General features: G+C 43.0%; 1 protein-coding gene across 4 annotated transcripts in view; it reads right to left on the bottom strand.

Annotated features, from left to right (window-relative positions):
• Positions 1-15571, bottom strand: part of ZNF2 (zinc finger protein 2) — a 25919-nt gene continuing 10348 nt past the window's right edge. For 2 of the 4 annotated variants that reach the window (XM_023251907.2, XM_023251909.2), the window contains exons 2-5: positions 6888-6959; positions 5322-5448; positions 2441-2554; positions 1-1911 (exon numbers count right to left, since the gene is read on the bottom strand). In XM_023251907.2, coding sequence (XP_023107675.1) covers positions 905-1911; positions 2441-2554; positions 5322-5448; positions 6888-6920 — 1281 coding nt within the window. In that variant the 5' untranslated portion in view covers positions 6921-6959 and the 3' untranslated portion in view covers positions 1-904. The remainder of the gene's footprint in view (positions 1912-2440; positions 2555-5321; positions 5449-6887; positions 6960-15571) is intronic. The other 2 variants (XM_023251908.2, XM_045054616.1) reach the window with 2 other exon arrangements.

The following is a 15571-nucleotide window of genomic DNA, read 5'->3' as shown; positions in this document are numbered from 1 at the left end:
TTAATTCGGATAAATATTTATTGAGCACCTATTATGTGCAAGGCACCGTGTGAGATACAAAGACACATAAGTCACGCCTCCAAGTGCTTACAATCTAGTTGAGGAGAGATTACACGTACATAAATTATGAAACAGACCGTAGAGCATAATGCTTAAAGGAACAGACTTTGAAGGCAGACTTGTATCCAAGACTTGGCTTCACCTTTTCCTAGCTGTGCCACCTTGGGCAAATTATTCGACACCTCTAAATTTCAGTTTGCTCATCTGTAAAATGAGGATAGTAACAGTACCTACTTCTACTTGATAGGGTTGGTGAGAGGACCAAATAATCTACTCTTTGCCGAACTCTCCACTGAGTGCTTACCCCATAATGAGCACTCGGTAAGTGCTACTTAGCTAGCTAGTCATAGCAGCAGCAGCAGCAGCAGCAGCAGCAGCAGCAGAAGGGACCTACAAGCTAGGACACAAAGAACAAGGTCAGTGCCCAAAAAAGCTCCCAGGGGAAAGGGACCCAGCTATAAAAAGAACCGTTCTGGAAGCAACAGTACGGCCCTGACACAATTCTGCCATCCCTCCCATCCTGGCCTCCGGTTATTAAAGTGCAGTGGTACCTGGGGCCTCAGACAAGAGGCGTGCCTGCGGATCACCTCCTAACATTTATCCTATTGTCTGATAAGCTTCAGCAAAATGTCGACTCTTTAGAGTCACAGCCTCCTTTCCGGCATCCCACATCAGTTCTATAACACAGTAGGTAGCGAGTGTTTATTCACACCGTGGCAGCAGAGATGGAAAAGGGGAGTAGTGGCCAGAATACGTAGAGTGCTCAAAGGAGGGATTTGCCTGCTGTGGGAAAGACCAGTCTTGGGTTTCTACGGTGGTCCGCTGACTGAAGCTTCCACCCAACTCAGTCTATTCCTTGTTTGGCATAACGCCGTTGATGTTGAATGACTGACGATTTCGAACTGAACACTTTGCCACACACGCTGCATTCGAAGGGTTTCTCTCCCGTGTGCACTCTCTGATGTCGCGTAAGCCGGCACCTCTGGCTAAAGGCTTTCCCACATTCGGTGCATTCGTATGGCTTGTCTCCAGTGTGAATCTTCTGGTGCTGCGTGAGGGACGAGCGGTCAAAGAAAGCTTTCCCACACTCGCTGCACCGATAGCGAGGCTCTCCAGTGTGGGCTTTCTGATGTCTGTTCAGTGACGAGACGCCATAGAAGGCTTTCCCACACTCATTACATTCGTAGGGCTTCCTGCCAGTGTGGATGAGCTGATGTCGAGTAAGAATACTTTTCTGGCTGAAGGCTTTCCCGCACTGATTACATTCATAAGGACTTTCTCCAGTATGAATTCTCTGGTGTCGAGTAAGGGACGAGCGGTCAAAGAAGGCCTTTCCGCACTCGCTGCATTTAAAGGGCTTCTCTCCGGTATGAATTCGCTGATGGACCGTTAGGGACGACCGGTCAAAGAAGGCCTTCCCACACGCGTTGCATTCGTAGGGGCTCTCCCCCGTGTGAGACATCAGATGTCTGCTGAGACTGCTCCTGTGACTGAAGGCCTTCCCGCACTCGTGACAGTCATAGGGCTTCTCTCCAGTGTGAGTCCTCTGGTGGCGGATAAGCGATGAGTGGTCAAAAAAGGTCTTCCCACAGTTGCTGCATTCCTGGTCTCTCTCCTTAGTGAGAATTTTCTTCAGAGGGCTAGACCCTTGCTGCAAATTTTCCTTCTGGGAAAGGGACTTCTTGCAGGTCTGCACCACAGGGCTCCCCTTCCCTGTTTCTAACTCACCCTCCAGGGCATGAGCTTCAAATTTAGGACACAGAGGAACTTTTCTTCCAAGCCTTTCCCTCACTATTCGTCCTGGTTTTTCTTCTTCCGAAGCACCCTGAGGCTCAGGCTTGGTCTCCCAATCTGGAATGGACAGAAAATACAGATGCAGTTTCTTTCCTGGGCTGGGAAATACTACATCAGAAAGAAGAGACACTACGATAAATCGGAAAAGTAGAGTGTGGTGACTGCCTCACTCGCTCGCACAGACACTTGTCCATGCTGGGGAAAGACTGAGACCTGGGAAGGCAGAAGAAAGTAGGGAATAGAACTGACAGTGGACATCTCAGAAAAGAGAAGACCTTCCATTGGGAGCATGGCCAGGATAACTAGGAGAGTACACTGAGTGGAGAGGATGGTGGGGAATAGGAATATCAAAGGGTGAACGGGCAATGTGACAGATCTGAGAGAACAACATTTGGTGAATAAAGATGAGTGACACTTTAAGGTGTACAGAAAAAAAGTCAAAGCTCATGGGTGATAAAGAGTAAACACTAAAGCAGAAGATTTGAATGTGAGGAAAAACGTGGTACCCAAGCCTCCCTCCCAAACACCCAAATAACAACCACAAAACAAACCCAAACTCTGCCCAGCCCTGTTCATACACAATTACCTAGAGAGACATTCCCTGGACATTCTCTCTCCTCAGATCCATGAAGATCAACTATCCAAGGCTCATCCCCTCTCTTCAACTGAAAAATGACCTCAGGTCGAGGAACTGGGAGTCCTGCTCATGGAGAAAGAAACAAGCCAGGCACATGATGAAAATACGCCACTATTTCAAAGCGTAATCCCAGCCTCAGAGTGCTTCTGAGAGAAAATGCAAAAGGCAGAGGGCACACACCAGGAATACAGAGCGCAAAGTACTGCAAAAGAATGCTCAGAATGGAGGTTCTAAAAGGGACCAAATAGATGGGGCCCCTGGTGGCTCAATCAGCTAGCATCTGACTCCAGCTCAGGTCATGATCTCATCACTCTGAGTTCGAGCCCTGATTCGGGCTCTCTGCTGTCAGCACGGAGGCCACTCCGGTTCCTGTCTCCCTCTCTCTCTGCCCTTCCCCATCTCGTGCTTTCTCTCTGTCTCAAAAATAAATAAAAACATCAAAAAAAATTTTTTAAGTTAAAGGAAACAAAGTAGCACTTGGTCAAAAAGTTGATAAAATTCATTTGAATTATGTATTTATTCTTCCCACTGAACTGAATGGGATGTCCCAGCTTTAGCACTGGTAGGATGGGGGGAAACAGTCCTTGGGTCAGGGAAGATGAGAATCAAAACAGATCATCTTGAGTAAAAACATATAATCTTTTTGTTTACCCTTTACTACTAAGCTGTTATTTAAACAAGTGGGTCATGCTCATTGTAGGAAAATTAGGGGTAAGTTGAAGTAAAAAGAAAAATCACCTTTTGTACTTTGTATCTATTTTGAAACTGAAAGATACTTATAGATACATTCTGTTAAAAACTGGGTTATAGGGGCACCTGGGTGGCTCAGTTGGTTAAGCATCTGACTTCAGCTCAGGTCATGATCTCACAGTTTGCGGGTTCGAGCCCCATGTCGGGCTCTGTGCTCACAGTCCAGAGCCTGGAGCCTGCTTCAGATTCTGTGTCTCCCTCTCTCTCGCCCCCTTTCCCCACCTATGCTCTGTCTCTCTGTCTCTCAAAAATAAATAAACATTAAAAAAATTTATTTTTTTTTTTAATTTTTTTTTCAACGTTTTTTATTTATTTTTGGGACAGAGAGAGACAGAGCATGAACGGGGGAGGGGCAGAGAGAGAGGGAGACACAGAATTGGAAACAGGCTCCAGGCTCCGAGCCATCAGCCCAGAGCCTGACGTGGGGCTCGAACTCACAGACCGCGAGATCATGACCTGGCTGAAGTCGGACGCTCAACCGACTGCGCCACCCAGGCGCCCCTAAAATAATTTTTTTAAATGGGTTATAAAATAATCCTGACTTGTAAATTTGATTTTTTTCACATAATAATAAACTTAAACATTATTTTACTTCAATTAACACAGATCTATCTTAGCACTTTAATGGCTACATGAGGTTACGTTGTATGGAATAATCTAATTTATTTACTCTCCTGCTGACAGACATTCAGACTGTTTTTAATGTTTTGCTATTAACAAACAATGATATGGTGAACATTTTTATATACCAGGGGCTGTTAATCCTATTACTTCCTTAGGACAAATTTCTAGAAGTGAATCTGTCCATTTTTGGTTATTTAAAGAAATAGAACCCATCCTAGAAATGGTCTCGAAGTCTAAACTTCTATTGCACTGGGGGCCCCAAACTGGGAAAGAGACACACTTTCTTACTGGGCCCACGGATCACCTATCTGGTTGTATGCTGATTCTCGGCTGATAAACTGGCCACATCCATGGCCTGCCTGTGGCTTCCTCTTTCTGACCTTTGCTAGGAATTCTATTTTCCCCAATATTTCATCCCACCAAAGCCTGTGACAAAGGCTCAGCAGTCTCCCTTAATGGTCCCTGAACATTTACCTGTGTTTTCCTATTTGGCCTATTTAAATTCTTGACATGCCTTGCATAAAATCTGTAATGGGACTCCTTTGGCTGCCACCTCCTGCTTATTTTATACTGGTTTCTGAATCTGTACACTCTCCCAGCCTCTTATTCTGGAAGCTCCTGAGAGGTTCTCACTACCTACAGGAGCCTAACTTCTTTACTTCTCACAAATATATTACATCAGCTTCTTTTTTTTTTTTTTTTTTTTTTTTTTTTTTTTTTTTTTTTAAGTAAGCTCTACACCCAATATGGGGCTTGAACTCAACAACCCTGAGATCGAGAGCTGCAAGATGTACAGACTGAGTGAGCCAGCCAGGTGCCTCCAGGCAGTCATTCTTAATTTTCCCTTTGTCACACAGGTCTCTATAATTGCAAAGTGCCTTCTGTGCGCCTCTAAGATTGTATTTAAGATAAATATTCAAAAATCAAACGCAGAGTAGTGACCTACTCTGAGGCACAGCCTTGTATTTCTGTGCCCATACTGCCCTCTTTTTAAAGGGAAACACTTCTTCCTCCCCTTCTCTGCTTCTCTGAAAAGAAAACTTCCCTCAGTAAGATAGCCCCTGCCCCCCACCTCCCCCACCAACCCTTCATCCTCTGGATGGAGCTGAGAAAGTTACCTGCCTGATAAGCTGGGGGAAGGACGGGGCATATGTGACTCGGCTTCTTCTGTCTGCCCCTGCTCTGGGGAGGGGGCCCTCTGTATTGCAGGGGCAGGCTGCTGAGCAAGGGAGGCTGGGGTTCCCTTGCCTACGGCTCAGGGAACAAGTCTGTCCAATGCTGCGGTTCACAATTGAGAAGTCCACTGTTGCTGTACATCTTAGCCATAGCCTTCTACCCCTCCATTTTGTCTCTCAGTGCTTCAGAACTCAGGTGGGAGAAGAGGTATCACTCATTAGCCCACGACCCCCCATTAACGCAGTACAGAGTCTAACTTCTTGTGGGAAGCTCTCCTTACCCAATGAGACAATGCTCTTATAGTTTTCCAGCATCACCTCCTTGTAGAGGTCCTTCTGAATAGGGACTAGATGCCTCCACTCTTCATCTGTGAAAATCACAGCCACATCCTCAAATGTCACTGATTCCTGGAAACACAATAACATTCTCCCTTACTCATAACCCTTCTTTTTACATGGACCAGACGAAACAGTCTATAAAGGTGACAGCCCTGAGGTTGTGGAGGGAAGGTTAAGGGACATGGTTCTGATAAAGCAGGGCTTTGAAGCACTCGGGGAAAGTGGCATAATTCCCTGAGGCATGAAGTTCTTGGTCGTAATCCCTATATTCACAGCTCAGCCTGTGAATATCAGGGCCTCTTTTTTCATACTTACAGAAAACTTGCAAGGAAAGGACAAAGAATTCCTATGTACCCTTCACCCAGCTTCCCCAAATGTTAACATTTTCCACATTTGCTTTATCTTTCTCTCAGTACACACACATTCTATCTTTCTCCTGAACTTTTTTTTTTTTTTTTGAGAGAAAGCGTGTGCATGCATGCAGGGAAGGAGCAGAGAGAGAGAGAGAGAGAGAGAGAGAGAGAGCGAGAGAGCTTGAGAATATTAAGCAGGCTCCATGCCTAGTGCAGAGCCTGATGCAGGGCCTGACATGGGGTTCGATCTCATGACCGTGAGATCATGACCTGAGCTGAAATCAAGAGTCAGACACTTAACCAACTGAGCCACCCAGGTGTCCCTTTCCTGAATGTAACTTGCAAACATGATGCTTCTTTACTCATATTTTATAAAAACAAGGATATTCTCTTGCAAAATCACAGTATAATTATGAAAGCCAAGAAAACAGCACTGATATTACACTATAATCTACAATCTTATTCAGATTCCACCAATTGTCTTTTTTTTTTTTTTACAAATCCATAAAATGATGATGTAGATTAGGTTGTCCTTAGGATCCCCTCATCTCACGCTAATGCTTCGTGATTCTGCAAGACTGCATCTTTACCTCCAGTCCTAAAACTCCAGATGAGTCTCCAGGGTGCATGCAGACGTTCTAAGCCAGAGCACAGAATTCAAGACACTGGGCCCTCGGGCAGGAATGGGGCAAGCCACATGTCTCTACCCACACTCATCTCTCTTTGTTCTAAAGAGAACACCTCTTACCACCTCTTACCACCTCACTGAGATGCTCTACAACAGGTGTCATTGGCCTAACCCAACACCTCCTGGAATACTTGGGGTCTGCTCTCAGTCTATACACAGATGCACTAAAGGGAAATAAGGACTAGAACCGTTCCCCAAACCATCCAAGCAGACCTGTACCAACACTTTTAGTCAAAATCACTCAGCGCAAAGGTCACAGTGTGCCTGGTGACAGGCTCCTGGGCACATGTTCAAGGTAAGAAAAGGTCACTGAAGGATACCACAGATCAAATGGGAAAGACACATTCCCTGTGGAGTCCTTCATTCACCTGGTTAGGTTTGATCGAAGAAGCTCCAGGATAGACACAGAAAAGTGGTTACATTCTGGAGACTAACAGAGTATTTCAGAAACACAAAGTCCACCTCACCTGGCATCTGTCAGTTGGAGACACAGCGGCCATTCCCTCCTGTGTGCTCTCCTTGTAGAAAAGGGCAGAGTCCTAATGAGGAAGAGGTACGGGATGAGAACGTCGGTATGAGAAAGACTAGTCTTGTAGTTTTCTGACCCATTAAGCAGGAAATCTCCAAATACCAGTGAGTCATATGCCCATTCTCATTCCTGATACCCTACAAAAAGGGAAGACAAAGCAAAGCAAGGCCAGGAGCAACCCCACCCCACCCCAGAACTGGAGCGAAAGACCACAGATATTACTACTCAGGATACAATGTGGGACTTGTTTTACTATGATCCCACAGGAGAAGTTCTGTTCCTGGAACCAAGAACGTATTAAGCTTACACTGTATTTATAAGGTCATTCACTATTGCCCTGATAGCTACCAGATAAAAAGTCCAAGAAATTTTATAAATGATTATATGGATAAGATGTGTCAAGTAAACACCCATAGTCTCTTTAAGAGAAAAATAACCCATTCATGACCCCGTGCTCCAGGAGCAGCGCTCGGACAGCCATGTTTTGTTCTGCATGATGCTGCGTCTCACTCCGGGAGCCACACTGATTTAGGTCTCAGGTGGGCAATGTGCAGGTTGACCAGTAGACTGAGATGCAATCTAGCTTAAAAAGGTGACATCCTTCCTCGGGAATGTGAACTAAGAAATGTCAGGACAACAGGTGGGTGATGAGCTGAAAGGATATCATGAGGGATGGAAGTAGCCATGAGGATCAGGGGAGCCCAAGTAACCAGGAAGCAGAGCCAGTGAGTACATGGGAGGCATGATACGGTAAGACTAGACATGGGTCAGGGGAAGAAAAGCCTGCTCACATCAGCAGTGGAGCAAAGACCTCAGAGTTTTTTACTGGCTTTGAAGTCCCTCAATTCATGTAGGACCATCTCTGGGCTCCAGTTTGCATATAGACCAGCCTTATTTATTCTTGGATTTCCATAAGACTCTAAACCTCTTAGGCTTTGTGTGAATCCTTATCAGTAAACTCCCTTTACTTGAGTTAGCTGAGTAGGTCTCAGTTTCCCACAGTCAGGAGTCTAATTAAACACAGTTGAATCAAGCATTCTTGGGATTCATGAGTGGTATGGGAGGTGTGGTCCTGGGAAGAAGGAGGAAAAGAGATCGCCCACTGACTATTCTCCTGTAGTCAAGGGAATATATGTTCTGATCTTTGGTATTCATTCATTCGTCTACTAACTAACATTTATTTAGCAGCAACTTTTTATGCCAAAGACAAAAACTATAGGACACTGTCTTTGTCCTCCAAAAGCTTATAGTCTAGAACACAGGACATAAGAGTAACCCAAATAATGAGTCACTACAGGATGGATACGTACTATAAAGAGATACCTGATGAGGGCTTGCCTAATGCAGATAGGGGCTTGCCTAATGCAGATAGGAGGGCTTGCCTAATGCAGATAGGAGGCTGTAGGTTCCTTGGCAGAAGCAGGATCTAAGATAAGTTTTGATCTGGGTGGGGAGGAGGTGGAACATTCTAGGTAAGAAAAATATCAAGTTAAAAAAAAAACAAAACGAGGAGATGGGTCTTTACACGGAAAAGATGAGCAACTGTAAGTGGTTTAGAATGGGAGAAGTCTAGGCTGTGAGTAGTGCTGTAAGGAAAGATGAGACTGGAGAAGTGGGCAGAGGCCAGGTAGATCAAGGACAATTTTGCATGGGCCCATACATAGAAGAAGGACCGCAGCCATGGAGACCACTGAGGATTAAACATGGAAGGGTTATCATCAGATTTGTGTTTTAGAAAAATCATTGCGATTGGTATCACAGGCCTTGGAATATACATACTCTTTGGCTCAGCAACCCTCTCCTAGGAGTTTGTCCTAAGGAAATAAGTGAGAATATATGCAAAGTTTTTCTTAGTCATCATTAACACTAACCTTTACTGAGGTGTTACATGTGGTAACTTTTGAAGCACTTTACATGTAGTATCTCATTTCATCCTTAAACTACAGGAAAAATTTGAAATATCCTAAGTTTCTACAACAGAAGATATGATTAAATAATTTGTGATCCAGCCCATCCATACACTGTAATACCATTTAACATCATAGTAACCAGCATTTATTGAGCATTTGCTATTCACCAGGCACTGTGCTAAGCACTGTTTTGTTGTTGTTGTTGTTTATTTATTTATTTTGAGAGAGAGAAAGCACACGCAAGTGGGGGAGGGGCAGAGAGGGAGAGAGAGCATTCCAAACAGGCTCCGAGCTGTCAGCACTGAGCCCAATGCGGGGCTCGAACCCATGAACTGTGAGATCATGACCTGAGTTGAAATCAAGAGTCAGATGCTTAGGGTGCTCAGTCGGTTGAGCGACCGACTTTGGCGCAGGTCATGATGTCAGGGTTCATGAGTTTGAGCCTCACGTCGGGCTCTGTGCTGACATCTCAGAGCCTGGAGCCTGCTTCAGATTCTGTGTCTCCCTTTCTTTCTGCCCCTCCTCCACTCACATCCTTTCTCAAAAATAAAATAAACATTAAAAAAAAACCAAAACTGACTGAGCCACCCAGGTGGCCCTGCTAAGCACTCTTTCTAAGGATAATTTAATTCCATCCTCATAAATCAATAAGGTAGGTACAATATTACAGATTAGTGAAGTTAAGGCTTTGTAAGAGGCTGAAGTAGAATTTGAACCCAGGTCTGTTAATCAGCTTTCAATCTCTATGCTATGTGATTTTTATTTTCATGAAAAAATAACCACATAGATAACAGACTAATAGACTAGAATAAAAAATCTGCAAACGTATCCAAACATGTAGAGAAGCTTGATCTACAACTGAGGTGGCATTACAAATCACCAAGGAAGGGCGCCTGGCTGGCTCAGTCACTAGAGCATGCAACTCTTGATCTCAGGGTTGTGAGTTCAAGCCCCACATTGGGCATGGAGTCTATTTAAAACAAAAAGTCACCAAGGAAAAGATCACTAGTGATAAACTGCAAACGACTTAAATGTTCATCAGTAGGATAAACTGTGATTTTATGTGTGTGAGTTTATGTGTATAGGAATATTACACATTGATTAAGATGAATGGAGTAGAGCTGTACGTTAATGATAGAGATAAATCACAGAATTACTGAGCAAAAAATAAGAAAGCTTTAGAATTACTGTGTAGTATTTATACAAAACTTAAAAACAGGTAAATAATATCTACAAAAATCTATATGGGGGGTGCACCTGGGTGGTTCAGTCAGTTCAGCATCTGACTTTGGCTCAGGTCATGATCTCATGGTTCATGAGTCTGAGCCCCATGTCAGCCCCTGTGCTGTCAGCATGGAGCTTGGAGCCTGCTTTGGATTCTGTCTCCCTCTCTCTCTCTCTATCCTTCCCCCCACTCGTGCATGCTCTCGCTCTCTCTCAAAAATAAATAGACATTAAAAAAGGGAAATAATCCTTAAATATTAAAAAAAAAGTCTATATGGGACAATAAGTACCAAATTGTGAGTTATCCCTGGGGAGGGAGGGTTATGGGATTGGTACAGATAACCAGGAGAGTTCAACTTTGTGATGTTTATTTTAAAAAGTTTTTTTTTTCCTGTGAAAACGTGCAGTGAAATTTTTATTTTTATTTATTTTTTAATATATGAAATTTATTGTCAAATTGGTTTCCATACAACACCCAGGGCTCATGCCAAAAGATGCCCTCTTCAATGCTCATCACCTACCCTACCCTCCCTCCCACCCTAAAAAAGTTTTTCAAACAAATTCACAAATATTAAGAATGCACACTTAGGGGCGCCTGGGTGGCTCAGTCAGTCAAGTGTCTGACTCTTGATTTCTCCTCAGGTCATGATCTCAGTGTTTGTGGAATCAAGCCCTACACTGGGCTCTGCATTGACAGTGCAGAGCCTGCTTTGGATTCTCTCTCTCCCCCCTCTCTCCTCCTCTCTCTCTCTCTCTCTCTGCCCTCCCCCACTTGTGCTCTTGCTCAAATATCAATTAACTTTAAAAGAAAAAAAAGAATGCACACTTAAAATTACTTATTTGTGTACGCACATGTGTATAGAAAAAAGACTGAAAGAATATATACTAAAATGTAAATGGAATTTGACTGGTGGAATTGTGAGTGATTTTATTCTATTTCTTACAATTCTTTACATTCTAATTTTTGTTTTTACAAGAGTACGTATTTACTTTGGTGCACAGGAAAAATAACAGGAAGGAAAGGTGGTGTACAGAAAAGTTACAAAGCAGACCCGAGACTGCTACTCTTAGAAAGGTCTACTTGTGAGACTGACCCTTGGCTGGGGTCTGGGAACTTAGATTTTGGGAGGGTTCCCTAAAAGAGAAGGGTGGTCCATTGCCTAAATGATTTGGGTCCATGCCTAAATGATTTGTGCAAACAATGCGGTTTATGCTGGATGCTTGCTTTCCTGCTAGACGCTCTGGAATTTTGGTAGGTGTTAGGCAGAGGGTGCCTACCTGACCTGCCCTCAATAAAAAATAACTTGGGCTCTGAGTCTCTAATGAGCTCTTTTGGGCTGGAACATCACACACATGTTGTTGCATTTTCATTGCTAGAGAGGATGTGTTCTGTGTGACTCCTCCTGGCAAGGAGAGAACACAAGAAAGCCTGCCTATGAATTCCTCCAGATTCTACCTCTCTTCCCCTTATGACCTGGCTGTGCATCCTTGCAAGATCGGTCATCATCTTAGACATGAGTGCAACTATAGGCTGAGTCCCACATCCTTCCGGCAAATCCTTGAATGTGGGGTGATCTTGGAGACCTCTGACACAGGCAGCCATGCCACTCTGGAAGCTGCAGCAGAAAGGGACCAGAGGAGGGCAAAAATGGAGGTAAGGAAGAACCAGCGAGGAATCTCATAATTGAGTAAAAATGAAGAAAAACTGAACAAAAGCAGTGGCGGCAGAAATGGAAAGAAGGGGAACTACTGACAAGACATGAAGAACAGACAATAGACTGACTGGAAGTGGAGGCCGAAGGTGATGGGAGAGGCAAGGATGACTTATGACTTCCAGGTCACTCATTTGCACAACGCTGTGCATAATGCTACCATTCGTGGAGACGTGCGATGGAAAAGGTGGTTTGGGGGGAAAGCTAATGAGTACAGCTTGGAGTATTTCGAATTTGAGCTGTTCCCACATCTTTGGATAGGAAAAATCAGGTGACTCTGGATTCACTGGCCAAGTTGTAAAAATTATTATCGCTAAATGAAATAGTTCGAATTTTGAAGGACGGTGAGTTAAACGCTCAAAATAGAAAAATTAATATAAAGTATTAAAAACTGGTTGTAATACAAACAGGGCAATGAGTAAGCCTTTAGTTACATAAATAAGTACTTTGTGTTTTTTTCTATTAATTATATGACTACTCACCAAGTACAGATGTATCCTTAGGATATATACTTGCACCCATTCATATAAGCATGAAAAAAGAAATCTAGGGAATGGAGGTAAAACCAAGTAATGCCAGAGAGAGGAACTACAAACCCTAAACAGACTAATCAGTACTGAGGTCAGGAAGAAGGAAGAGCATGTACCTCTAATAATGAATCCACTTTAGATTCTAAAAAGGCAAAGTAACCGTGCAGACTTAATCCCTTCCTTCCCTAGATGAACCCTCCATCTTGCCTTATTAATGATAAGATCCTAATAAGGTACAGTTTTCCAAAACTCTGAAAGACCAGATCAATATACATTTACTAGACAAGGGGTTACTGAACACTGGTTAAGCCAGACTTTAAAAGAATATTACCCTGAGGTGAACACCAGTTTGCATAAATGTGTAAAACCTATGCAAAAGGTAAAAACTTAAAAAAAAAAAAAAAGTACTGGAAAGACAAGTTTAATATAACTATAAAAAAAAAAAAAAAAAAAAAAGAATTTGACCTGAGGAGAGATTGGGGTTTGAATCTTGTTAGGAGGAGGCAGAGTGATATATACACAAATGGAAACAGATATATGATCAGTAGCCTGCAAGTTGCGTTTAGACAGTAGTCTTTTCCTTGTTTGTTAAGATTTCTCCATTTCCAGGAGGATCTTAAAATATTACTCTTGGGCCCTAGTAAGAAGTCAAAATTAGTATTTAGAGATACAGGACAGTTTAGTCATTAGGTGTACGGACTCTGGCAGACTGCCTGAAATAAAATTCCAGCTGTGTCTTACTACCTGTATGACCTTAGGCAAGTTTCTCAACCTGTGTCTCAGTTTACCCATCTGTAAAGTTAGAATAATGAAGGTATCTGTCTAATACAGTTACTGTAATGCTTAAATAATACCTATAAAGCATATAGAATAATGTGCCAAGTGTTAGCATTAGCTAAAAGTCATGTTATAATCCTAGGAAGGTAGAAATAATGAAAAGACTAATTACAACGAAATTATAATTACAATGTTTTTGAGTAGGTTTAAGTATAAGTGTAGTAATAACTTTGGAACCAAAGTATTTGGATGTTTCCAAAGCATTTGAGCTTTTCAAACAAATCAGTTGAACTACATCTGAAACTGCTCAGTGTTTAAATGCTTAAAGATAATTTTCAAAGTTTCATTTATTAGATTATGACTTCCATAAAGTGAGCATTGAAAAATTACAAATGATGGGGAGCATAAAAGCTCCCCCAGCCATTAAGCAACCAGTCAATACTCCCCCAGGTGCTCATTATCTGTGGGCTCCCTGCCAGGCTGACTTCCCTCCTGGGCAGTTGCTTCAGTAGGCTCTCGGTGAAATTCAAGGCTCCCCAAATCCACCAAATTCACGTGGAGTTACTTCTGTTCTCTCTTGTCCTCTTCCCGGTTCTCAGAGTATTTCTGGAGAAAAAACTCCCCAAATTCTTATTCTAGATCTTCAAATAAGCCCTTGTCTGGAAAGTTTTTAGTGTTCCCATCCTTGCTCCATAGCTACCATTCAATTTCAGTAGAACACTCACTCACAAAAGAGTTCCAGAAGAGGCGGGTCTGTGTGGTAAAAAGCATTCCACAGGCCTTTAATTATTATCTGTAAAGGCTTGGGCATATCACTTAAGCTAAAAGTTGACCCCCAGTTGTTTAATACCTACTTCACAAAGTAGTTATAAATATTGAATGAGATAGTTAATGGAAAGCATTTATTTTTCTGTCTGTTCAACAAACGAAAGTTGCTTTCCTTGCTACTGCCCAACACCAACCCATTCACCCACTCATTCATCCTACTATTCAACAAATATGTCCAGGCACCTGCTATGTGCTAGGTAGCATGGGATGTGAGGACAACCAAACAGAAATGTCTGTCTCCAGGACTTTACCTGAGTGTCCCTCTGACTGTGTCCTACTTCCTTTCCACTACTGTTGCCTCTTAGAATCTGCTCCCTGCTCCCAGTCTTTCTTTCTCCACCATCTCCCACCTCACCAATAGCTTCAATTCCCACATCTTCAAACAGTACAACCCTTCATCTATGTGAAACTATCTCCACCACATCCCATGGCCTCTCTGTACCAAGGGTTCTCATTTGGGTTTTCCTTTCATGATCAATCTTGGTAACATATACCTATCAATGCCACCTACTCTTCTTGAATCCATTATCCTGCTCTTGCTACCCCTCACATCCTGAAACTGCACGCTCAAAACTTACTAGTGCATTTCTGACCTCTAATTCTGATAGTCCTTTTCTCCTTAACTTTAATTCTTGCAGCTTTTGACTGTCCTGACAAGTTCCTGCTTCTTCAAGTGGTGACTGTAGTTGCTGTGATACTGCATTAGCCTGACTTTCTTCCTACCAATAAAACTGCATCTCTGTGTGCCTCTTTTTCCCAGTCTTGCCCTGGAAACAAGGACACTGCCCAATGCTCAGTCTTTGTACAATGCTCTTCTTGCTATCCCTCGGAAAGTCCATCCAGCTGGCATTCCATTTTCCACCTCTACAGAGATGGCTCCCAATCTAGTCCCAATCCCTCTTCCAAACCCAACCTGCGTTTCCAAATGACTCAAATGTTGAATCTGGCATTCTGCCAGCACCTCAACACCATCTTCCCCTATGCAACTCCCCAATCAGCCCCTCTCTTTCTATTGTGCTATTATTTTCCAGATGCCCCCAATTCAAACTTTTACCTTTCTTTCCTTTCAAATCAAGTTAGTCACCAGATAGATCCCTTGACCCTTCTTCCGCATTGTCATTTTTATCCTTTCCCGCCACTGACACCATAATTCAGGTCCCTAACAACTTGCATCAGGATTACTCTGCATTCCTAACTGGCTCCCTGCCACTAGTCCCTTCCTCTCCCTAGTCCTAGATATGATCTCTAGAATTGGTGTCCCCAAATAGTTTTATTCCTGTCAGTCTCCGGATCAGAACCATAAAATCCACCCTGCCTACTTGGTTTTGTCCTGATTCTCTAGGTCATCACACCAGTAGACTTTTCTCCACCCTTATCTCCCACTATTCTTGACACTTCACTCCAGTTAAAGTCAGTTCCCTCTCAAATTCAACTAATGATTTGCTACTTACTCCTTGTTTGTTTGCTTTTTTGCCACCTCAGATCCTACCTCCTCCATGAAAGGGCTTCAAGGCCCCTAGCAACTAAAGAATGATATTAAAGCATTCATTCCTTTGAACTAAGAAAAGATTGTATATGATGTTGACAGCTGAAACAGACACATTAGGCATTAAGGTAGCTTTAATTATTGGTTTAATCGAT

The sequence above is a fragment of the Felis catus genome, chromosome A3 (genome assembly GCF_018350175.1).
Source record: "Felis catus isolate Fca126 chromosome A3, F.catus_Fca126_mat1.0, whole genome shotgun sequence".
NCBI lineage: Eukaryota > Metazoa > Chordata > Mammalia > Carnivora > Felidae > Felis > Felis catus.
This window is presented reverse-complemented; position numbering and strand designations above follow the sequence as displayed.